Below are 26,971 nucleotides of genomic sequence, written 5' to 3'. Positions count from 1 at the left end.
ACCTTCAAGGAGCAGTTCTCAGTATCACAAGTAGCTTGTGTTTATCCCCACCCGTTTCCTCCCAGCTGTCAATCTAGATGAGTGATGACTGAATTCTATAAGACAGAAAAACTCAGATAATTCACAGACATGCAGTCAGTATCCAATGGAAGCTTCTTCACTTGGATTATTTATATATATATATATATATATATATATATATATATGTATATATACATATATATGTATATATACATATTTATATTTTTTGGTTGATCGTGGGGCTTGAACTCTGGTCTTGGGCACTGTCACTGCACTCTTCAGATCAAGGCAAGCACTCTACCGCCTGAGCCACAGCGCTACTTATAGTTTTCTAGTGGTTTATTGGAAATAAGAGTCTCACTGACGTTCCTGCCTGGGGTGGCTTTGAACCATGATCCTCAGATCTCAGCCTCCTGACTAACTAAGATTACAGGTGTTAGCCACCTGCGCCCAGCTTGGATTATATTTTATCATTATTTTTGGAGAACTTCAGCTTCCTTATTTGGAAACTGATTTGTCCAGCTCACAGTGAGTAGATGAATCTCATTATTTAGAATTTCATTTAACTTAACTAAAATTGGAAGAATTAATTTCTCAGACACTATTCACATTTGAGATTCAGTAGCCACATGTAGCCAGTTAGTATTGTCTGTTAGACAATACATATATAGAATATTTCCATTATCACAGATTTTCTGTTAGAACTGTTTTAGAGTTTTAACACCACGGTTAGACCTTTCTGCCATGCATATATGCATATACATATTTTCCTACAACTTTGGGGTCATATATTTGTTTGATTATTCATTTGTTTATTGCCAAAATTGGAGCTTGAATTCAGGGCCTGAGCATTGTTCTCAGCTTTTTTTTTCTCATGACTAGCCATAGCTCCACTTCTTGCATTTTGAAGCTTAAATGGATTGTCCTGTGGGGGCTGGCTTTGAACCATGATCCTCAAATCTCATCCTTATGAGTAGGTAGGACTACAGGTGTGAGTGTGCTTTATAACTTTACTTTTCATTGCATTATATCATGCATATATTTCCTATCTAATAACATCCTAAGAAATTGCACTGTTCTAAGAACATCACTTATAATGATTACATGGGAGTCCAGTGCTTATAAATACCATAGTTTATTGAACTGTGTCTACACTGAAAATCGTTGTTGTCTCCAAAATATTAAATGCATAATCAAAGTTGTTTTGAATTTTTCATTCTAGTATTTATTTTTATAAATAGATAAGTATCTGCTAGTTTTTAGAAAGAACCAAATACAAACTTTCTTCTTACATAATAATCCATCTTAACTTGGCTAATCTAAAAAAGTAAGTTACTCCTCCCTGTGAAGATATTCTTTTACCAGCATGCAGTTCCAGTTTTGTACAATTTTATACACCTTACCCACTATAATGCCTTTTTCTAAAATCCCTCTTGCTATCACCCAGTTTTTGTAAAAACCTTTTTGAAGTTATTTCATTAATATGAAGGCATAATTAACTAATACAAACTTAATGTAATCATTTCCATGGGTATTTGCATTTTAGCCTGGATCAAAACTTGATTCTAACAAGATTATACTTTAATGGAAGTATCAGAGCATCAATCAGGAGGTTGAGAGTACCCTCATGAACAAATTTTATTATGCATTGCGTATTTTTGTTTTAAGATTTGAAGGCTAAAGATTACCAGCTCATATAACCCTGGTTCCAGTGCCCTGCATATTGTACATATATTTTTTTAAACTTGGTGAGGGGCAGGGAAATAAAATTGCTGAAACAAGGATTCAGGTTGACCCATTGTAACAATGGAATGTACAAGACACTAAGATGAAAACGAACTTCACAAGTTTGGGAGTAGGGTGAAGGAGGAGTTGGGGAAGTAGGGAGGGAAAGGAATGTAGAGGGAAAACAAAGGAAGGGGGTAACAATGCTCAATAGGAAATGTACTCATTACCTTACCCATGTACCTGTAACAACTCTATACAGTATCTTTACAATAAATAATAATTTTTTAAAAAGTTTACCAGCTCATACTTCCACAATGAACTTGCTATACACCTTAAATACTTCATATGGCTCAAAATAGGAAACCAAAAAGAAAGCAACTTTCTATGTAGATTGTCCATTGATGTAAAACCGAGATGCCAAATGCTGTGCCCAGCGAACAGGAACCCAGAGTACAGTCATTAAACTCTAGAATGCTGAGTTGTCTTCTTTGGCTGGAAATCTCTTAATTTTATTATAAACATTATGCAGAAATGTCCTGAAACAATATTCATGGAGAATAAACAGTTCTACAAAATCAGGAAAATTTTATCAAGTCAAAAAGAGGAAAACAAGACAAGAAAAATTCTATTCCTGGTTATATAAAAAATAGGATTGAACAATAGTCTAACAATAGTCTGAAGAAGAGAACAATTATTTAAGTGAGCTGTTATTATAAATGTAATAATAGAGTGATATGCATGGTAAAACAAAACCTGATGATGAGCCATGAACTCTGCCTTGGGAGGTCAGGAAAATCCTTCTTGCACAGTGTCTTGATACATGGGAAGGGAGAAAAAAGATGAAAAGTTTATGAAGTTTAGTAGTCTCCAAATAGTATGACCAAGGAATGCAAAGTATCAGGAACAGGGTAGCAATAAATCAAATTGGAGAGATGGAAATGGCCATGTAGCTTAGTGTTGTTTCACTTGCTTAATATGCACAAGGCCCTGGGTTCAATCCCCAGCACTAAAAAGGAAGGAAGAGACAAAGAAAGATTTGTGAAGTGGGCCTAGCACCATCATAGAAGTTTTATTCTCTAGCTCAGTATTTCATACTGTTAATTGCATATTATTACTGCATGGGAGACTTAAAAGTACAGTTGCCCAAGTCTCAGCCATTTGTATTTGAGTAGGTACAGATGTATCAACTTCAGCTGATATGACTTGGGGGCAGCCAGGATTGAGATATCATGGTAGCGCATATGAGTGTAGAACATGAAAAAAAAGTTCGTGATCCTTTTATTTCTACAGGAAAATAAATACACATGGTATGTCAGCCTAAGTATGGATATAGTTTAGTCTGCATTTAAATGTACAAATATACCAATTTTGCAAACTTGGGTAAATTACCTACCTCTCTTCAAGCCTTAGTTTCCTATTTTGGACTTGGGAACCAATGAGACTAGAGTGAGAGAGTGTTAATAAAGTGTTTTCTGGCTATGCATTTTAAAATGTATTATAACTACCTTATTTGACTTGTTTATATAGTGTAAATTTGCACCAGGTGCTGAAGAGCAAAGCAGATGAGGATCAACTGTCCTGTCTTAGGTCTCTTGGGTACTTGATGTCATTCCTTACATTCCAAAATTTTTGAAGTCAGAGTTGGACAAGAAGGCAGTTTTAAAACTTTTCCCTATGGAGCCTTAACATTTTTCAATATCACAGGGACTCTGGAAAGATGGAAAAATAAATTATAGAGAAAACACAACAGTGCTTTTCAGCTGGCTTACTGTTCATCCTTTTGAACTATAATGACAAATTACCAGACACTATATTGGTTATTAACACTAAAATTATTTCTACATTCTGGAGTCTGGAGGTCCAAGATTACAATGCCAGCATAGTCAGTATTTTTTTTTTTTTTCTGAGTGATGCTCTGTATTCAAGATCAGGAGTGAAATCTATTTGGTTTCGTTTATTTAAATCCCATTCATGAAGGCTTGCCTCCAAGACTTATTTACCATCCACATACACACAAAGGCCCACTTCTATAACATTACATTTGAGACAGGATTTCAACAAGTGAAACTGGATGAAAGGTGTAAATATATGCATTGTACTTATACATTTGTTTTTTCCCCCATAAGATTGTGCATCTAAGAACAGTAAGATCCATAGATTGAATGATCTTGAAGCTGACCTCTGGGCCACTCTATGATTTTGGAGTATTATATTGATCTGGCTTATTCAATTTTCTGCCTTCACTACAAGATTATTTGGAGAATACAGAAGATAATTACACTAAGTGAGTAGTTATCTAGAGAATTATTTCATATTATTTACTTTTAATTTTTTTGGTAGGTACTTGGGTTTGAATTCAGAGCCTTGCATTTGCCAGGCAGGCACCTTACCTCTTGAATCATGCCACATCCAGCATGCTTTGTTTGTTTTAGAGATAGAGTCTTGCATTTGTTTATTCCTAAACTACCTGGATAGTGAACTTCCTAGTTGGATGTCCAACACAGGTAGGATGACAAGCCACACATTGGTACACCCAGCTTTTATTGATTGAGATGGAGGTCTCTTGTATGTTTTCCAGCTTGACCTTGAACTCCCACTATCCACATGTCCACTTTCAGAGTAGCTAGAATTATAGGTATAAACTACCTCCTTTGGTTTCTATTATTTAGGTTTATGAAAAGTCTGAAAGCTATGAGAAAATCCCCTAGAGTTTACTAACCAAATCCAGATTCTAGGTGATATACTCATGTTTATTCTGTTACAAACTGTGTTTTTCATTCTGTTTTATATAGAGATATGGCACGTCAAGAATAAAAATATTATTAATGTCAATTCAAACAGCTGTGACTATCTAATTTCTACGTATGGATTTATGTTTTCTGGAAAAACATCCTGAGTACAAAGGCCAAAAATGTGATAGTCCTAACAAGCAAAAATTTGCTTCCAGTATGATCAGCAGATTGCAAATAGGGGTTCCATGCCTATAGAGGAGACAGGTCACAGGGGAATTCCCTGCTTGTGACCCTAAAATAATTCTGTCCTGTTCAAAATAGCAGAACCATAAAATTTGTCAAAATTATTATATGGGAACTTTCTTTTTTTTCCTTTTTTTTTGGGGGGGGGCGGGTGTCCAGTCGTAGGGCCTGAACTCTGGGCCTGGGTGCTGTCCCTCAGCTCTTCAGCTCAAGGCTAGCACTCTACCACTTGAGCCACAGCTCAACTTCCAGCTTTTTTCTTTTTGTTTACGTGGTGCTAAGGAATTGAACCCAGGGCCTCATTCATGCAAGGCAAGTGCTCTGTCATTGAGCCACTTTCCCAGCCTTTGTATAGAATCTTGTATATACATGTTTCTAACTTGGTGAGGGGAAAGGGAATAAGAAAATGCTGAAACAAAGACACAGGATGACCCATTGCAACGATGATACCCACAAGATTCTATATTGGAAATAAACTATACTCCTTTGAGGCGGAAGTGAACCATGTAGGGAAAGGAAGGAATAGTGGGAGTACAACAAAGAGCGAGTAACAGTGCTTGAGAAGAAATGTACTCATTACGCTACTCATGTAAGTGTAACCCTTGGACAACATCTTTGCAATGAAGTAAAATAAAAACTTATTTAACAAAACATAAAAAAAAAAAAGAATCCTGTTTTGAAAACATGTAATGTTAAAATAATACCACTAGATGGTAGTGAAATCCCACTATATATATGAAAAGACCTATCTAGCTTAGTAAACTATGGAAACCACAGAGTTAGTGTTTTATCAACAAAGAGTCTCCAGGCTTGGGTATTTGATTAGGACCAGGGACACTCAGAAGGAGCTGTCAGCAGGCTGAATTGTGGGGGAATGTCTTCTGTTTTTAGAATTTAGAGACTGGAAGCTTGGGTTTGCCTCTATTTCCTGCGTTGTTAATCAGCAGAGGCCATCTTTTAAGGATTGATTTATGTCCCCTGAGATATGTGTCCTTGGAGAAGTCTGAAACAGTGAGTGAGGTGATGTGAGGTGCCTGAGACTGTAGCAAGTCCTGTAGTGCTAGTGTCTTGAGGAGATGTGGCACTGGATGGCTCTGTCTCTGTCTCTGTCACAGGCATCAAAGTCCTTGTGAGGACATTACAAGAAAGTGAACAGTCAGGAAGAGAGTCTAAAACAGATGACACTCTAGACTTTGCTGCTTCCAGAACGTTGATTTTAAAACTATTCCATGAATTTGTCTACCAGCGCAAGATATCTGTGTTCTCCATGGCAGTGCAGGAAAACTAAGTCACCAAACCAGCTCTCCCTGAGCAGGATCAGCCTTAGGAATTGACATGTAGTATGGACATGTAGATGCAGACTTGCTTTATTCTTCCTGCTGCTGCAACCATGGTGAGGAAACAGGACTCAGGTTCCATTCTCAGTGAGCTTGAATTCAAGAATGTTGCCTAGCAGTTGAAGGTTTAAGCCTGCTTAGTTTTTGGATCAGAATCAGAAAAACATCAACTAAATTGGATGCATTACTGGTATTGTTTGTAGGTGTACATGTATTTTTTTCTTCTGTAAGGCACTGAGAAGAACCTATTTATCCTAACATTATTTTCTCTACATGGCCCCCAGCACAGAGTTTATCATGCCTCTCCTGATTTGTAAATGGCATACCTACATAACTCTGGGGAATCAGGGTTGTGCCATTACTTTGGATTCACAAAGCAAAGAGAAGTCTATGTAGGTAAAACAAAGAACTATATGTATGTATACATTTGTGCATTTCATTGTAGAGATGCTTTATCTCCTTGGTTACACTTATATATTCTTTTTTGAAGAAATAATTTCATAATTTCAGTTTTCCCCATTTAGTATGATGGTGACAATAGTTTTGCCACATATCTTTTATTGGGCTGAGTTAATTTTTTTCTATCCATAGTCACTTGAGAGATTTTTAACAATCGCTTTTCTCTAATCCATGGCAACATTTAAACTTACTATCTTTTTATATTGTCTGCTGCTTCTCTGTATCCAACTTGCCAAGAACAATGACCACTATTGAGCCTCTACAACTACACACACCTGAGAAGAGCAGACCATCACCTGGTATGCAATTGAGGGCAAATGGCCAACAAGACTGATCAGCAACTTCACAATGTTCCAATCCTGAGAATAAAACCCTTCCATGCCCAGTTGTGTGTTATGGGACTGTGGTTCCTGGAGCTATACATTGTCCTGTTTTGAGAGGAATTAATTCAAATCCCGGTGTTCTACAAGGCTTATGTATGTACAAGAGGCCAATGCAAGTAGCTCATGCCTGAAAACCTACCTACACAGAAGGCTGAGATCTGCTGATCCCAGTTCAAAGGTAACCAGGAAAGGAAAGTGCAAGAGACTCTTTCCTCCTGTTAATCAACAAAAGGGCAGAAATGGAGATATGACTCAGGTGGAAGAGTGCTGACCTTGAGTAATAAAGCTCAGGCACACACAGACACACACACACACACACACACACACACACACACACAAAGTATAAAAATGCACAAAAATTTAGTCATATATGAGTCTTCTTATGGTTGCACATTCTTAGTTGGGGGGAGTGAAATCAAAGCATAAGATTTCAGTATTTCTTTTGAGCTGTATCATTTGTAATTCATATACAGGATTGAAGTTACAACCTATTGGGAATTTACCTGTGTTAGTCATCTCCCCTTCCATGTAACTGGCATTTAATTTCAGTTTGGAACTTTCTTCCAGTAATGGTATCTCAAAGTGTATGCTCATTCTCTTTGCATAAGCAAGCACCAAAAGAATAAAAGAAATAACGTATTTATAAGATTATTTCTTTGTTGCTTTGTATGTCCCTCCCCCATGGTATAACCCCTGGTTTCACTGTATTTGATGTTGGTATAATTTGGGAGGGAACGGGAAAATAAAACAAATCATTTAAATAGGGATACAAGTGGACCCATTTCAACAATGAGATGTACAAGTTATTATGTAGAAAACAAACTTTACAACTTTGGAGGGGGCGGAGGAAGGAGGATGGGAAGGGATGGGAAGGGGAAACAAAGGAGGAGGCTACAATGCTTGATAAGAAATGTACTCATTATCTTGCCCATGTAATTGTAACCCTTCTGTACAGTATTTTCACAATAAAAAAAGAGAGAGAAAAAGAAATTGCTTAAATAGGGATTTTACAGGTGGACCCATTGCAATAATCAGATGTACAAAACATTATGTTGAAAAATGAAATTCACAACTTTGGTGTTGTGGGTATGGGGGTAAGAGTGGACGGGGAAAGAGGGTCAAAAATAAAGGAGGAGGCAACAATGCTTGATAAGAAATGTATGGTATTTTCCCAATAATAAACTCATTTAAAAAATGATATATACCACATATATGGTATATATGTGCACATCAGAGGGAAACTAGGAGGAGGACAGAGAGACAGAGGGAAATAGGGGACAACATACAACATTGGGACCTATCAGCTGCACTGGACATTGATCATAACGAACTAAGCAACTCAATGGCAGCAATGTGAGGGAGGGAATGAGCAGGAAAGAGGGAACAGCTGACACTAAGCAAAAGGAAAGAAATGTATATATAACCCCATGTGGAAGAAATAACTGTACTGTCAAAGCCCATAGAATTAACAAACTTTATAAGCCACAATAAAGATAATTTGCCCCACGAAGTTTAGAATGTGTTTGTGATTATAAGTATCACTTACTTCGTGACTATAACAATCCTGTGAAATTTGTGAAATTTATGTAATCACTTAATCACAATAAACATTCTTCTAATACATTTTAATAGAAGAAACTTTTTGTGTAACCCATAAGAAAATGTCACAAACAGTGGCCAATAGCAACAGATATGTATGTTCTTCAGGCTCTAGATGGGGTAAGTGGAATCTGAATTCCTCTGTACAACTCTGAACCAACATTCAGTCGCTTAGTAGATTCTGATGAACCTTAAGAGAAGACTTAATCTTGAGTGTTTGTTATACTGAGACATGAACACAGCTCTTGCTGGGTCCTGCTATGAGGTGTGGCATCCTGGCTGTGGCTGCCCACATGGAATGCAGGCAGGACAAGGAGGGTCTAATACAGAGTTAATAACTTTTCCAGGAGCAGACTCTGTAGAAAGATTAAAAATAGATGTTGTAATAGTCTGACTACATAACTGAATGTAACTGGTGTTCTTGTTCATACTGTCTTATAGAAGATAGAGAGAAATATTAAGAATGCTGCTGTTAGTCTGAAGAGTTATGCTGAAGGAGTGTAATCCCATATTTATTATGAAAATGACTGTGTATAATTTAGTTTTCTCCGCCATTTTTCTCTTTCATTTAGAAATATTATTAATTAAGGAGAATTTTTTCCTCTGGGTTATTTTGTTATAATATAAGTGATCATAAGGAACTTAATTTATTAGGCCCCATATGAAGAACCTTATTTTTTTTTTATCACTTGTAGGGATTGAACTCAGGACCTGGGCGCTGATCCTGAGCTCTTTTGCCCAAGGAAAACACTCTACCACTTTCAGCCACAGCACCACTTCCAATTTCTGAATGATTAATTGGAGATAAGAGTCACAGGGGGAAATTTCAGCCTGGACTGGCTTTGAACCATGTCCTTAGAACTCAGCCTCAAGAGTAGCGAGGATTACAGACATAAGCCACCAGAGTTTGTCTTATGAAGAACATCTCTAACAGTTGTTGATAACTTGCTCATCAAAAGTTAACTTTGTTTCAGTGATGTCAGATTAACTCGAGTAGGTATTTGATTTCCTTACCTAGATCAGACCACTGTAGTATTGGATAGAAGTCCTGAGAAACAATGGCAAATGAAGTCTGTGCACAGTATCTTTCTCTAGAATAACTAGAAGAGGGCCAATCAAACTAACCCTTCACCAAGACTCCCCTGGACACACATTTCAATTGAATTGGGCCTCTAGTGTTTCAAGTTGCAGGGTCAAGTACACCACCTCCTCCCTGCAGATCCAGGCATCAGGGGAGAGGGGTCCTTCTACCCACTGCTGGAGCCAGCCTGGTATTTGTGGGTCTTTTCTCCAAACACAGAAGAAATTTAAGTCACTTTCTTCACCAGAGAGATGCCCTTGCCCTCTGCTTTGTTCTTCTCACATTGCTGCACCCACCTGCTGATTTGCATAGTGCTCCCCAAGGAGGACTTTCCAGCCCTAGTTTGACATAAGGCTCATCTTGACCTTGACATCACTGATCAAATCTCCTGGATTCTCAGCTAAAATGAGGCTCTGTTATTGTGTTCTGGGTCTCCTAATGCTCTGGATGACTGGTAAGGGCAGAGGGAGATGAAGATGGAAAAGGGGGTTGAGGGTGAGCCGTCAGGGCCACTGCTTCTTGTTTGTATTCTGTTCATGGGTTAGATGCACAGAACTTGTCCTCTAGAATGAGGCAAGTGAAGTTAATTATATGAGAGTGATGAACGTTCTAGATGGAACCAGTTTCTGAGCTTTGGTGACAACTATGACAACTGTGCAGTGGGTAGTATACATGAGATCTACAACCTCATTTATTATTTTGATATTTGTATATGTTTTGAAATATTGAATAGTTTTAGGATAGAAGGGAAACCATGAAAAGGATTGGGAATTAATATATAACCACAGAAAAAATTATATAACACATATAACCTTGTACTTTCCTTTTTTTTTTTTCTCTGAGTTTGCTGTATTTTATTGTCAAGGTGATGTACAGAGGTTACAGTTATATAAGTAAGGTAATAAGTACATTTCTTTTTTTTATTAATTTAATTTAATTTTATTTGTGAACATACTGTACAGAGGGGTTACAATTACATGGGCAGGATAATGCGTACATTTCTTACCAAGCATTGCAGCCTCCTCCTTTGGTTTACCCTTCACATCCCTTCCCAACCTCCCCCCTCCCCCCCCAATCCCAATCCTTCTCCTTCCCCCCCTTACCCCCCCCCCCCCGCACCGACGTTGTAAAGCTCGTTTTGGACATGACAACTTGTACTTCTCATTGTTGCAACAAGTCTACCTGTATCCTTAAACAACTGGTTTTTCCCCATCTCCTCCACGGGTTATACTGACATCAAATATAGTGAATGCAGGGTTTATACTGTGGGGGAGGGACTACAAAGCAACAAAGAGATATTCATATAAATGTGTTAGAAACACATGCATGAAAGAAAAAAACATTAAAATACATATCTAAGGGTTCATTTTCCTGACATCACATTATCTGACCTTTTCCGCTTGACTCATACATATACTAGATATTGCAAATAAGGGAAACCATGGGACCTATGTTTCTTTGGGCCTGGCTTACTTCACTTAATATAATTTTTTCCAAGTTTTTCCATTTCCTAACAAATGGGGCAATGTCATTCTTTCTGATGGAGGCATAGAATTCCATTGTGTATATATACCACATTTTCTTGATCCATTCATCTACTGAGGGGCATCTGGGTTGGTTCCATATCTTAGCTATGGTAAATAACGCTGCAATAAACATTGTTGTGTTGGTAGCTTTAGTGTGGTCTTGTTTGTAAACATTTGGGTAAATGCCCAAAAGTGGGATTGCTGGGTCATAGGGGAGTTCTATGTGAAGTCTTTTGAGGAACCTCCATGCTGCTTTCCAAAGTGGTTGAACAAGTTTACATTCCCACCAACAATGAAGTAAGGTTCCTTTCTGTCCACATCCCCTCCAGCATCTGTTGTTGTTAGAGTTCTTGATTTTTGCCTTTCTAACTGGGGTAAGGTGATATCTCAATGTCAACAGAGCTTCAACAAAGAACTTGAAGCCATCAAAGCTGACCAATTAGAAGGAAAAGAGATAAAAAACAAAGTAGAGAGTCTTGACAGCAGGTTAGACCATGCAGAAGATCGAATCTCAGGGATTGAAGACAGCCTAGATATTATACAGAAAGAACATACCACCATCCAAGACAAGTCCAAGAAATATGATAGATCTATCCAACACCTGGAAGACACCATCAGAAGGCCTAATCTAAGGATAATGGGTGTAGAGGAGCACCTAGAAACAGAAGTTAATGGTCTAGGAAATTTGTTTAACAGGATCCTAGCAGAGAACTTCCCAAACATACAAAAAGATAGGTCTATTCAGATACAAGAAGCTTTTAGAACCCCAAATAGACCAGACCAGAATAGGACATCCCACCGTCACATTATAATCCACACAGGATCAACTCAGACCAAGGAAAAGGTCCTTAAAGCTGTCAAGGAGAAAAGGTTAATCATGTATAAAGGGAAACCAATTAGAATCACCTCAGATTTCTCAGCAGAGACAATCAAAGCAAGAAGAGCCAGGAATGATGTATGACACGCCCTAAAAACAAACAACTATCAACCAAGAATACTGTACCCAGCTAAACTCTCCTTCATAACTGAAGGCCAAATAAAAACCTTCCATAGCAAAGAAAAATTGAAACAATACATCTCCACGAAACCAGCCCTACAAAAGATTCTTAAAGATGTACTTGTCATTTATATTAATTTCAGGGTCCAATGGCGATATTATAATGACTCAGACTCCACTCTCCCTGGCTGTCACCCTGGGAGAGATGGTCTCCCTCTCCTGCAGGTCAAGTCAGAGCCTCATAGATAGCGATGGAGATAGCCTTCTTGATTGGTTCCTTCAGAAGCCTGGCCAGTCTCCACAGCGATTGATCTATTGGGCTACCAACCGAGAATCTGGGGTCCCAGACAGATTCAGTGGAAGTGGGTCAGGCACAGATTTCACACTGCAAATCAGCAGGGTGGAGGCTGAGAATCTTGGGGTTTATTACTGCATGCAAAGTATACGTACTCCTCCCACAGTGATACAGTCCTTAACAAAAACATCTCTGTAGGGCTTGGCCCAGCAGTCCTATTACAAAGCCTGTCTGGAGAGCAGCATAGCAAATTCTCTGAACTGAAGCAGTAATCTGAGTTTGGAGGACTTGACAGAAGATGTCATACCAGAGACCTTGTCCAAGTGGGATCTTGGATTACTTCAGCTTCCGGGGACTCCCAGAACCAGAATGTATAATGTTACTGCAAAAGTCAATGTATCACTTATTGCCAAATGTGAAAGACAAAGACAAAATCATCTACCAGCAGCATGCCATTTCTATAGTTTGGAGAGAATTACAGATTCAAATCCCATGCAGAATGACTCAAGAAGCAGTAGTAGCTAGGAACTGAAGAATGAGTCACAAAGCTAGGCTTAAAAGTGAGATGGATTTTTGAAATAGGAATGTTACTGAATATCACCAAATAAATAGAACATGTTGGTTACACATAAAAAAATTAATTATATGTCTCAGATATTAAAAGCTTTTTGCTTAATCAACTCATGATTCTGAAAGTCCCATTATTATCATTTTTTAATTGTGAAAATACCATACATAGGGGTTACAATTACATGAGCAAGGTAATGAGTACATTTCTTAACAAGCATTGTTGCCTCCTCCTTTGTTTCCCCTTACCATCCCAACCCTCCCATCTCCCCAACCCACAACTGTTGTGAAGTTTATTTTTCGACATAACGTCTTGTACATCTCATTGTTGCAATTGGTCCACCCATATCCCTATTTAAACAATTTGTTTTTTCCTTCCCCTCCCCAAATCATACCAACATCAAATACAGTGAAAACAGAGGTCTCCTTGGCACAGGCTCATTTTTATTTAACAAAGCTACAAATTGAAGTGTAACACTGCATAATGCTACGTTCCATGTCTGTTTCCTCTGGTCCTCCTCTTATGGAGGGCTTTTCTCACCTGACTCTTAGAGGTTAGAAGATTATGTTCTTCCCTTCCAAAAATCTACCATTAACTGGCAAACAAGCCCCACAATGAGCAAAGCTTCCCCTGAGACTGGAGTATGCATTGGATTTTCTCTCAGAATATGCACAGACCACTCAGACATCCAAAGTAGACCCCTGCTATTTCCCTCAGCACAGGTATCATCTTAGGAAAGGACCATCCTTACCAGTTTCTCTATTACATTTAAGTTCTCCTAATCCCTCTGTCACTGATAGATCTAAAATATCTCAACTTCCCCTGGTGGTAAAACATGAAATAGCCTCATAGCCACAGCTCTGCTGGGAGAAGTTCTATAATTACTGAGTCCCAAACAGACAGAAAACATTTATAAAATTATCCACTGTTTATCATGAGCTTTACTAGGGAAGCATTTGAATATCTAAAAGAACCACAAACCACACAGAGAGTTGTTTTTAGTGCCAGGGGCAGACAATACTATTGAACAAATGCTATTTCTGGCAACGCACCCTCTCTGCTCCTGCCAACACCACTCCATGAAGCAAGGCTATGTCAGGTGAGACAGGGCTTATCCATGTGTGTCCTGATTGACCTGAAACTCTCCATATTCCTTCCTGTGCCTCCCTGAGTGATTAGGATTACACATAGGCAGTGTCTGTGGTAGAAACAGTCCTTTCATCTCAAATAGCTTATATGTGTATTTCACATGATGTCACTATCTATCAATGTTACACCTTACATCTTAAATAAGAATCCTACTTTTAGCAGAACTTTGAAGGCATTTTAGGAAAAGAATAAACACAAAACACTCTCCCCTCGTTTACATGGCAGCTAGCCTGTGAGACATCAGTGACACAGTGACCCTGAGATTCCTGTGTGCAGATCAGCTTCTTACTCTATGCTCACAACAGATCTTTTTTTAAAATAAGCTTTTTTATTGTGAAAATACTGTACACAGGGTTTACAATCATATGAGCAAGATAATGAGTACATTTCTTATCAAGCATTGTTGCCACCTCCTTTGTTTTTCCCCTACCATCCCTGCCCTTCCATCTCCACCACTACATTTCCCTCTCTCCTCCCTCACCCCACGCCTAAATTATAAAGTTCATTTTTTGACATGGCGTCATGTACATCTCATGGGTTAAACTGTATCCCAATTGGAAAAATTTGTTTTTACCCTTTAGCTCCCCAAATTATACCAACATCAAATACAGTCAAAACAGGGGTTATACCATGGGGAGGGTCATACAAAGCTACAAGAAAATTACGTGGTACCTGTTAAATACTTTAGACACCATTGCAAGGAAGAAAAAAAAACACCTGTGTCCCTGTTGTTGGGTTCATTTCGCTGACCTTTACTGCTTGTCTCAGATATATACTAGTTATTGCAAATAAGGGAACCCATGGGAATTATGTTTCTTTGGGCCTGGCTTACTTCACTTAATATATATTTTTCTAAGTCTTTCCATTTACCAAAAATGGGGCAATAACATTCTTTCTGGTTGAGGCATAAAATTCCATTTTGTATATATACTACATTTTATTGATCCATTCATCTCGTGAGGGGCATCTGGGTTGGTTCTGTACCTTAGGTATGGTAAATAATGCTGTATTAAAAACATGTGCTGGTAGCTTTAGTATCGTCTACACAAGAGATCTTTATGTTTATGATTCCTACCTGAGACCCAGGGCATAACAGTATTATTAAACAAATCATTTTTTTAATTTAATTTTATTTTTTACTGTGAAAATACTGTACAGAGGGGTTACAATAACATGGGCAAGATAATGAGTACATTTCTTGTCAAGCATTGTAGCCTCCTCCTTTGCTTCCCCTTCCCATCCATCCCCACATCCCCCCACCCTTATTACACAAATTGTGAAATGGTTGATCTCCACTCTCATATCCACTCTTCTTTCCTCCTGAAACATAGCCATTCCTAAAATGTCTTGGTCTCAAACCAAGGTGTCAGGACGTTGTGTGCACCAGGAGTGGATGTTTATCAAGAGACAGGTCCACCTTCAAAGTTCCTCTAATTAAATGCAGGTAAATAGAAAGGCATGAGTTTTACAGTTTCATCATAGCTTCCTTTGGCTTCAGAAGTATCATATTTCAGGCCTCAGATACATCATAACTGGGGTCGAAGTTCGTGAATCTCTCAAATCCAGATCCACATGCAGTTCATTTAGTGAAGGATGATGAAGAGAACTCTGACTTTGGCAGGGACTTTCCCTGTGTGTGAGCTTCTGACTATGAGGAGCAGTGTTATTTTGTGTACCTGCAGCAGCTGCTTGGACTCACAATGATGAGAGGTTGATTCACTGTCATGTAAATGTCCTGCTAGAGGCTCCCAAGATGTGACATTCTGCACTAGGGTAGACAGTGTCCCCACATGCTGGTCCTGATGTGGGAGCCTTCCTCATTGTGCTCTGCCTTCACTGTCTGTGGCAGTTTTTCCTTGCTTCCCATGCTAAGGATGTCTTCTCCATTCCTTGTGGCTTCATTGCCTTGCTCACCCTTTACTGTGTTTCCTTTCATCAAATCTGAACCTGCTGGGACCACAAGTTCTAGCCTAGTTACTAAAAAATATTATTCTGAATTGGAAGAGACAATAGCATTAGAACATGAAGGTTTATGAAGCAGAAGAGACTGAAGTAGATGTGAGTTCTTGGTTTAGGGAACATCTTATCTTTAAGGGGGGTCTTTTTGGGCTATTGATAGGAGACAGGAATGTTACCTGAGAGATTTGGAGACTGCTAGCTCAGAAATTCATGAAGATCTCCAAGCTACACATTTAGCCATGTCTTTTAAATCTTTCCAACCCTGCTGACTTTCATGTGCCCTGAGCACAGCCCACTGCCCTGAGAACTTCTTCAGAGGCTTCTCACACCCTATGCAGGAGAAGGTTCCACTCAACAAACAGCCTGGACATGAAGGCCCCTGCTCAGCTCCTGGGGCTCCTGATGCTCTGGCTCCCAGGTAAGGAAGAATAATGCTGGAGATTACTCTTCTCATATTAACAGAGCAGCTTGAGGCTTCATGGAAGTACTTGGATAATATCATTAATTCAATGACTAATTGTTTTAATGTTTCCAATGTCAGGTGCTTGTTGTGATGTCCAGTTGACCCAGTCGTCATCCCTGTCTACATCTCTGGGAGAGAAGCACCATTACTTGCAAAGCCAGTCAGATCATTAGCAATTATTTACATTCTTACCAGCAGAGAGCAAGGAAAGCTCCAAAGCTCCTGATCTATTTTGCACCTACTTGGCAATCTGGGGTCCCATGGAGGTTCAATGGAAGTGGATCTGGCACAGAGTTCACTCTCAGCATCAGCAGCCTGCAGCCTGAAGATTTTGCCACTTACTACTGTCAGCAGGGTAATTAGTTACCTACCCCTGTGACACCAGTCAGAACAAAAACCTCCCAGGGAAGCAGAAATGAGAGCCTGGGTTGCCCCATTTGCTTACCCTGGTGCTTCCAACTGCTGACAGAACATCTCAGATGCAGCCCCATTTTTAAGGTCACTGGAAAGCATTGGGAGATTGCATACCTTAACTGTCTGTCCTGCTCATCCCAAGCAGCACACACCTGACACTGCCTCTTCTGTGACTTACAAAGAACACTGCTCTGTACTCATGTATGTTCCAGTCTGTCCTAAAATTCTGCAGTCTGTCAATAACGAAGCCATTCTATATATGTCAGGGCAGGTTTTTAAAGGCAAGGAAAAATACCTTGTGCAAAGCATTTTGAAAACTACTTTTTTTAAAAAAAAATAGTGGTTAAAATTTTTTAATTCAATTTTGAATTTCCATGGAATAATTTTATTTGAAGTACAATATGATGTTTGGGAATGCTAAATAATGTAATAAACAAGTGAGTTGAGTACCTTCAACATTTATCAACTTCCTGTCAGGGAATTTTATTTCCAGCAAATGTATTTTTTTAAATACTCATTTCAACTCTTATGTCAAAACATACAACATTTTAATCTAGTTCTCAGAAAATTTTATTTGATACTGAGTATCATATAATTGTTCTAAACTTTCGAAAGTTGAGTGGAAAAATAAGTTTTTAAATAACTTCAGAAAATATCAAGAAAAAATTAACTAATACTTTGGATCAGGTTTTGGAAGGTTTGAACATGTGTTTTTTTTTTTCTGGTGCTTGATCTTAGAAGTGTTATTCAGAGAGCAGATAACAAAAGCACCCTTGGCTTCTGGCCTAGTTAACATAAATCCAAACTGAAGAATGGAAATAAATATATGTGAATAAATAAAGTACATTTAAGACACTTGTGGAGTCATGCACTAGGTACAGTTACATAGTGACCCATATTATATCTATATTTATCAGAGTAATCAGAAGTGACTTCCATATATCCTATAGACATACTGAGAGTCATAAGTTCACATTTAGTAATAAACATGCATTCTTACACATGGAAATGTATATGGAAGGGAGGAGCTGGATTGGGAGGGATGGTTCAGAATGATGAAAGGCTGATAGGTAAAGAAGAATTGCATTTATAACCTCATATGTTTAATGGAAATCATTTTATACAACTCCTTATAGATATTAAAAATAGAATTTAAGACATGAGAGGTGTATCGAATTCTCACTTGTCCACACTCTCACCTCTGTCCAAGTTCCTTGCATGTTGTGGATCGATAGGATTGAGTCCCTTCCACCTTCCAATCTTATATGTGATTACAAGAGGTCTCATCTCATTCAGAATATAAACAGGAATGTAGAGAGGGAGAGGAGTGCTGGGAAATGTATTTCCTGAAGAGACTGTGGTGATGGGAGCCCACAGCTGATGACCCAGTGAAGTCACCGCCCAACTCTCAGAATATATCTAGGAGGGCATTGCCCAAGACCAGGTACACACATGACTCTTCCTATTAGCAACTTGTAACCATAGCAAGAGTCTCCGTTCATGGAAAATGAGATGTTTTCATGAAATATGTAAGGGGCCATTCTCAAATAGAAATATTTCTTGACAAAAGGAAGCAAACACAACTAAACATGTATGTAGTATTATTTTCTTTCCTACTCAGAATGTGTTCAGAATTCAGGATCATCAAAAGCATCCCTGAGAGCATGTTACAAATACAATATTACAAATCCACTTCACATCTACTGAGTGTTAATCTTCCCTTCAGCAAGTTAACAACTAATCTCTGTATGGATTAGGAAGTTGTATTTTGAAGAAGAAAAGTGTCATTGGTAGAGAGATGCTTTGTAATCCTCAATTAGCCTATTAAGAGCACTTCTATTTAAACCAAATTTCTCTCTCACACACACACATGTGTGCACACACACACAAACATGACACACCTCTGTCAGTCCTTTAACAAAGTAGCTGACATAAACTCTGAATAAAGAAGAGTTTGTTTAACTCATAATTTTAGATGCAGAACGTCCCTGATGCTGTATATTCATCTGTCTTTACTCTGAAGACTCTCTTACATGTGGTACAATATGTTGTGTTAATAAAGAGAGAACCAGTTGTAATTTGAGCTGGCCAAGCTTATGGTTGTCTTCCTTTGATAGCAGGTGACTATTATGAGAACTGCCTCACAGCATGAGAGTATCTTTAACCCTCTGGTGAGCAGTGGTATAACCTCCAATCCAATAATATAATCACTTCCCACAAGTCACCTCTTCCGTTGGCCAGGTTCATCCATTGGGGCAGCAGTACAAACATCCTGCATGTGCTCTTCCTTCCCTCAGGTGAAGTAGAGAGTAAAATCTCTGAGAAAAATATATAGAGACTGGTTAAATTAGATTGGGACTGGAGACATTCAGAGATTTTATGTTAATATAAGATAATCAACATTATATATATATATATATACAATATACAATATACTATATATATATATATATATATATATATATACCATTTCAAGTAGTTACAAAAAGTGGTCTCACCTCAGTATGTCAATTTATAAGTACATTATATTTTGATCCTTTCACCCTTCCATTAATCTCCAGAGCAAACTTTAAGAAGTCCTTTGATCAATTTGCTGTACAAATACATTGTGGAAGAATGACAAGATAAAAACTGTTACATTGAATTCACACTTTCAAGTGCAAAAATTTCTCCCATTATGTTAAAAGACTATTATGGTACTTACTACCTATAAGAGAAAATTTTGTTATCCTTGTCAATTCTATACCCTACATCTAATATGAAGATCCTGGCAAATAGAGGTGCTAGCATCCCTAAGAGATAACTTGGTAACTATGGTATGCCTCTTCATCTAGCTCAACTCTGTGCTTTTATTGGTCAACTATTTTGAGAATCAGTGCTGCTAATGCTTGACACTGTGTCTTTCTCTAGACTAGATGAAGGAGGAATGAAGTACCCAGGTACAATGTCCATTCCTTTCCTAGAGTCTCTCTTGGACATAAAGCTGCATATCATTGGGCCTCTGATGCTGTTTTACGGTAGTGGGGTGCAGTGCACCCTGTTTTTCCCTCAGTTCTAGATATTATAAATGGAGTCCTTCATTCCATGTTGCAGGCATCATGGATTTTATTGGTTGTCACCAAGTATAGAACACATCTACTGCTACTTTTCTCTGAAGAGCGAGCCTTACCTCCCCTTGACTCTTCTCACACTGTTGCCCCAACCTGGGTATTTGCATACTGCTTCCTAAGGAGGACCTTCCTTTCTAAGTCTGAGATAAAGGCTCAGCTCTGAACTTGCCTTGACCTGTCAAAACTCCTCATTTTATTCCTAAAAATGATATGGATATTTAAAAAACAATGGGGAAAAGGAAAAATTAAAAAATGCAAAATGAAAGAATATATATAATATATTGTAATTCACTTATGGAAACATGTAAGGAATAGTTAGCATTCACTTTATCCATATTAGAGTAATATATGATGTATTACACAATAATATATAGCAATGTATAAATAGAGAAATAAAAATTATATTTTAATAGGTAGTACAGATTTAACAAATATGATTAATTCACAGTTAACAAATAGGCATACTTATACATAATTGGTATATGTTTATATGGGTCAACTGTAAAACATGTGCCTAAATTTATATATTTATTCTGTGCATAGGTACACATCTATGTATGTATACAGATGTGTACAAATGGATGCATCTGTATGTGTATATAGATGTGTACATATGGACATATAAATGTCCAAATGTAGCTGCATAAACATGTAGCTAAAATATACAAGAGAGAGATTATCACAATTCCAATGAAACATAGTATATCGTTTGCAGAGACCGTCTTAAAGAAAGACATGTAAGAACACACAGCATGTAGACTGTTGAGGAAACAAGTATATATGGTTTAATACTCTTCTTTCTATACTCATATTTTCTTTGAAAGGTTCAAGGAAACAGAAAAAATTCTGATGATCTTTTATGATGGTTCTCTAGGTTGGATTGCTTGGAGATGAAAAAATATACTTCTGGACCTGGCTGTGAGAGATTCTTTAGAGAGAATTGACTAAGAGAGAAGACCCACACTATTATACACAGCCCCTTTCAAAGGACTGAGTTTTAATCAAATGAAAGGGAAAGGAAGATGTAGCCACCAAGTAGAACATATCCTCTGTTTCTTGGGTGCCATGTTGTGAGCTTCACTAAACTCTGCTCACATGGTAGACTGGAATTTATGATCTAAGAGTTGCAATCAAGTACTCTGCCCTTTATTTTACTTTTTCTGAGGTCTTAGCAACAACAAGGAAAAGCTAAGTAACACATCTTCATAACTCAGGCCCTAGCTTACTTTCTAACCAATGATGGAAGATGAATTAGGCACCAGAAGCATTTGGGGTCCCCAGCACTGAATTGAGAGAAATGACTATTATTTGTAGTGGTAATAATATGTTGAGGTAGATTTTTTTTTAAGTCAGAGTTTCAGTGTGGGAATGTATGTATTAGTGAAGCAAAGTCATTAAACATGAATCCATGAACTCATGGCTGGATTTATCCTCAGGAGTGTGAGATGTGGATGTAAACAGCTCAAGAAAGCTGCAGGCCAGGAGAAGGATTCTGAGCAATCATGACTGGGTGCTATAATCTCAGAGCAGGAGGAAAGGGACAGCTCTTCTCTGCAAGAGATCACTGTTTAGAGAATCCCAGTAGCCAGGGTTCATCCTACTGGCTCCATCTTCCATCCACTCTTGGAAAGGGTTCCAGAACTTCTGCCTTGACTTTTCAAAGTTTGTGAACAAATCCATATCCTGAGATAAATCATCTTGTGCTGAGCACACTTCACAACTGTGATTAAGAACAGTGACAAATCCACAGGGAGAGCAACCGGCTCCTTTCCTTCCAATTAGAATACTTTCCCAGCAGACAGAGTCCAGGAAGCCAACATTAGCTATCTTGCAAGCCATCAGTACTCAAGCCACACAAGCACAAGGTGAGCCACTGGTTCTCCCCACCTGTACCATGTCATGCAACAAATAGTGATTAATTTTCCTGCACCACTTCAGCCCTCCACATGCAGTCAGTGATTAATATTTAGTAAAATACCAGGATTTGGCATGGAGAGATTTGGGAATCTCTGTGCAGCTTTTGCTTCTTGTTTCTCTATCTTCACCTGTGTGGACTTACTAGCTCTTATTGGTCAAATTATCACTGGCAACACACACACACACACACACACACACACACACACACACACACTCAGATATAGACAGAGAGATAGTCACACACGCACAAAACTCCCATCTTATCTGAATTTAATCCATAGAAAAGTTAAAAACACATCTCAAAATATAATTTATATCTCTTCCTGAAAAAAGAATCCTGGGGTTCATTTAGCTTAGCATCATCTTGGATGGTCATATGTACATAGTTTTTTTAGCTTTTCTGCTTTTCTGATAAAAATATCCTAGATGTATCCTAATTATTGCAAATGAGGGAAACCTGAATCCTAAGATATAGACACAAGAGGTCTTTCTTTATTGTTGTTTTTAATGTACTATATGATTTTTTTTTCTTTTGTATGTTCTTCCCCCCTATAGTATATACCCTGTTTTCACTGTACTGATTTTATTACCCTGAATTTTGTATATACATTTGTCTGATTTGGGGAGGGGAAAGGGAATAACAAAATTCTGAAAAAGCACACAGGATGACCCATTGCAACGATGATATCCACAAGACTCTATATTGGAAATGAACTTTAGAACTTTGGGGTGGGAGGTCTGAGGAAGGGAAGGGATAGTAGGAGAAAAACAAAGGAGGGAGTAACAATGCTTGACCAGAAATGTACTCATTACCTTACTCATGTAAATGTAACCCCTTTGTACAGCATTTTTACAATCAAGTCAAATTAAAATTTAATTAATAAAAAATCCTGATTTTAAAACATTTAATGTTAGAATAATACCACTAGATGGCAGTGAAAGCCCACAGTATATATTAAAAGAGCTATCTAGCTAAGTTTTCTATGGAAATCACAGAGTTTAGTGTTTTATCTTCAACAAAGAGTCTCCAGGCTTGGGTATTTGACTAAGACCAGGGACACTCAGAAGGAGCTGTCGGCATGCTGAATTGTGGGGGAATGTCTTCTGTTTTTGGAATTTAGAGACTGGAAGCTTGGCTTTGCCTCTTTTTCCTGCCTTATTTATCAGCAAAGGCCACCTTTCAAGGAGATGTGTCCTTGGAGAAGTCTGTAACAGTGAGTGAGGTGATGTGAGGTGCCTGAGACTGTAGCAAGTCCTGTAGTGCTAGTGTCTTGAGGAGATGTGGCCCTGGATGGCTCTGTCTCTGTCTCTGTCACAAACATCAAAGTCCTTGTGAGGTCATTACAAGAAAGTGAACAGACAGGAAAAGAGTCTAAAACAGATGACAGTCTAGACTTCCCGGCTTCCAGAACTTTGATTTTAAAACTATTCCATAAATTTGTATACCAGCGCAAGATATCTGTGTTCTCCATGACAGTGCAGGGAAACTAAGTCAAAAAACCAGCTCTCCCTGAGCAGGATCAGCCTTAGGAATTGACATGTAGTTTGGACATGTAGTTGCAGACTTGCTTCTCTTCTTCCTGCTTTTCCAGCCATGGTGAGGAAGCAGGACTCAGGCTCCATTCTCAGTGAGCTTGAATTCAAGAATGTTGCCTATCAGTTGAAGGTGTAAGCCTGCTTAGTTAATGGATCAGAATCAAAAAAACATCAACTAAATTGGATGCTTTACTGGTATTGTTTGTAGATGTACATACATTTTTTCTTCTGTAAGCGACTGAGAAGATCCTTTTTATCCTAACATTCTTTTCTCTACATGGCCCTCAGTTCAGACTTTATCATGCCTCTCCTGACTTGTAAATGACATACCTATATACTCTGGGGTGTCAGGGTTGTGCCATTACTTTGGATTCACATAGGAAAGAGAAGGCTGTCTAGGTAAAATAAAAAAGAAATATGTATGTATGCATTTGTGCATTTCATTTGTTTATTTTTATTATAATAGTTTTCCTTGTAGCGATGTTTCATCTCCTTGGTTATGCTTATGTATTCTTACTTTTGAGGAAATACTTTCATAATTTCAGTTTTCCTCATTTATTATCATGTTGAGAATAGTTTTGCTTCATATTTTGGGGGGGGGGCTGAGGTAATTTTTTTCTATCCCTTGTCAATTGAGAGATAATTTATCAATCACTCTTCTCCAATTCATGGCAACATTTTAACTTATTATCTTTTTATATTTTCTAGTGCTTCTCTGCATCCAACTTGCCAAAAACAATGACCACTACTGAGCCTCTACAAGTGCATGACACCTGGGAAGAGCAGACCATCACCTGATTTGCAGTTGAGGGCAAATGGCCAGCAGGACTCATCAGCAAATTCACAATGATCCAATCCTGAGAATGAAACCCTACCATGCCTGGTTGTTTGGCAAGGAGAGCTATACTTTGTCCTGTTTTGAGAAGTATAAATTCAAATCCTGGTATTCTACAAGGCTTATGTATCTACAAGAGGCCAGTGCGGGTAGCTCATGCCTGAAAAGCTACCTAAACAGAAGGCTGAGACCTGCTGATCCCAGTTCAAAGCGAGCCAAGGAAAGGAAAGTGCAAGAGACTCTTTCCTCCAGTTAACCAACAATTACAGAAATGGAGATGTGGCTCAGGTGGAAGAGTGCTGACCTTGAGTACAAAAGCTCAGGGCCATGGCCCAGACCCTGAGTTCAAGTCCCAAGACACACATACACACACACACACACACACACATACACACACACACACAAACACACACAAAGTTAAAAAAATACACAAAAATTTAGTCATATATGAGTCTTCTTATGGTTGCTCATCCTTGGGGCGGGGGAAATAAAAGGGTTTCTTTTGATTTATATCATTTTGATTTATATCATTTCTTTTGATCTATATCATTTATAACTCATATACATGATTGAAGTTACAACCTAATGGGAAATTACCTGTTAGTCATTTCCCCTTCCATGTGATTGGCATTTAATTTCTATTTGGAACTTTCTTTCAGTCCTGGTATCTCAAAAAGTATGCTCATTCTCTTTGCATAAGCAAGCAGCAAAGGAATAAATGAAATAATTTACAAATAACATATTTATAAGATGATTTCTTTGTTGCTTTGTATGTCACTTCCCTATGGTGTAACCCATGTTTTCACTGTATTTGGTGTTGGTATAATTTAGGAAGGAGAAGGGAAAAAAAACAAATTGTTTAAATAGGCATACATGTGGCCCCACTGCAATAATGAGATTTACAAGACGTTTTGTCAAAAAATGAAATTTGCAACTTTGGTGCTGAGGGGGAATAAGGTGGGTGGGTAGGATGGGGGGAAAGTGGAGGAGAAAGGAATGGATGGGAAGTGGAAACAAAGGAGGAGGCAACAATGCTTGATAAGAAATGTACTCATTTTTTTCTTTCATGCATTTGTTTCTAACACATTTATAAGATTACCTCTTTGTTGCTTTGTAGTCCCTCCCCCACAGCATAACCCCTGCTTTCACTATATTTGATGTCAATATAACTTGTGGAGGAGATGGGGAAAAAGCAGTTGTTTAAGGATACAGGTGGACCTGTTGCAACAATGAGAAGTACAAGTTGTCATGTCCAAAACGAGCTTTACAACATTGGTGTGGGGGTGGGGGAGTGGGGGGGAAGGGAGGGAAGGAGAAGGATTGGGATTGGGGGGGAGAGGGGAGGCTGGGAAGGGATGTGAAAGGTAAACAAAGGAGGAGGCTGCAATGCTTGGTAAGAAATGTACGCATTTTCCTGCCCATGTAATTGTAACCCCTCTGTACAGTATGTTCACAAATAAAATAAAATTAAAAAAAAGAACTGTACTCATTACCTTGCTCATGTAATTGTACCCCTCTGTATGGTGTTTTTACAATAAAAACATATTTAAAAATAATATATACCACATATATGGTATATATGTGCACATTAGAAGGAAACTAGGAGGACGACAGAGAAACAGAGAGAAACAGGGGAAAACATACGACAGTGGGATCTATCAGCTGCACTGGACATTGATCAAAGTGAACTAAGCAACTCAATGGAAGCAATGGGAGGGAGGGAATGAGCAGCAAAGAGGGAACAGCTGACACTAAGCAAAAGGAAAGAAATGTATATATCACCCCATGTGGAAGAAATAATTGAGTTGTCAGAGCTCATAGAATTAACAAACTTTATGAACCATGATAAATATAATTTATCCCACACATTCTTGTGTTTGTGACTATAAGTATCACTTACTTTGTGACGATAAGTATTACCATCCTGTGAAATTCATTTAATCACTTAATCACAATAAAAATTTGCTACAAAATAAGTTTAATAGAAAAAAACTTTTTGTGTAACCCATAAGAAAATGTCACATACAGTGGCCAATAGCAACAGATATGTATGTTCTTCAGGCTCTGGATGTTGTAAGTGGAATATTTATTCCTCTGTACAACTCTGAACCAGTTTTCAGTTTCTTAGTAGCTTATTATGAAGCTTTAGGGAAGACATAAGCTTGAGTCTTTGTTATACTGAGACATGAACACAGCTCTTGCTGGGTCGTGCTATGAGGTGGAGTCCTGGCTGTAGCTGCCCACATGGAATGCAGGCAGGACAAGGAGGGTCTCATACAGAGTTAATAACTTTTCCAGGAGCAGGCTCTGTAGAAAGATTAAAAATAGATGTTGCAATAGTCTCACTAACTAACTGAAAATAACTGGCATTTTTGTCCATTCTGTCTTATAGAAGAGAGAGAAATATTAAGAATGTTGTTGTTAGTCTGGTGAAGAGTTATGCTGAAGAATTGTCATTCCATATTTACTGATTGTGAAATGGACTATGGAAAATTTAGTTTTCTCTATCATTTTTCTCTTTCATTTAGAAATGTTATTAGTTCACACTCTGTAAGGAGGATTTTATGCTTTGGGTTATTTTGTTTTGAAACAAGTGATCATAAGAACTTAATTTATTAG

General features: G+C 38.2%; 1 pseudogene and 1 gene segment (V, D, J or C); both read left to right on the top strand.

Moving 5' to 3' along the window:
* LOC122116688 overlaps window positions 1-26,971 on the top strand; it is a 247,471-nt pseudogene that overhangs the window by 43,111 nt on the left and 177,389 nt on the right.
* LOC122116648 lies at window positions 9,978-12,922 on the top strand. The segment is given in 2 exon segments: window positions 9,978-10,037; window positions 12,250-12,922. Coding segments are annotated over 2 exon segments (399 nt in total).

Source organism: Dipodomys spectabilis, unplaced genomic scaffold (genome assembly GCF_019054845.1).
Source record: "Dipodomys spectabilis isolate Male_0828 unplaced genomic scaffold, ASM1905484v1 ptg000137l, whole genome shotgun sequence".
NCBI classification, from domain to species: Eukaryota; Metazoa; Chordata; class Mammalia; order Rodentia; family Heteromyidae; genus Dipodomys; species Dipodomys spectabilis.
Note: the sequence above shows the minus strand (reverse complement) of the source record. Positions and strands in the feature narration are given on the sequence as shown.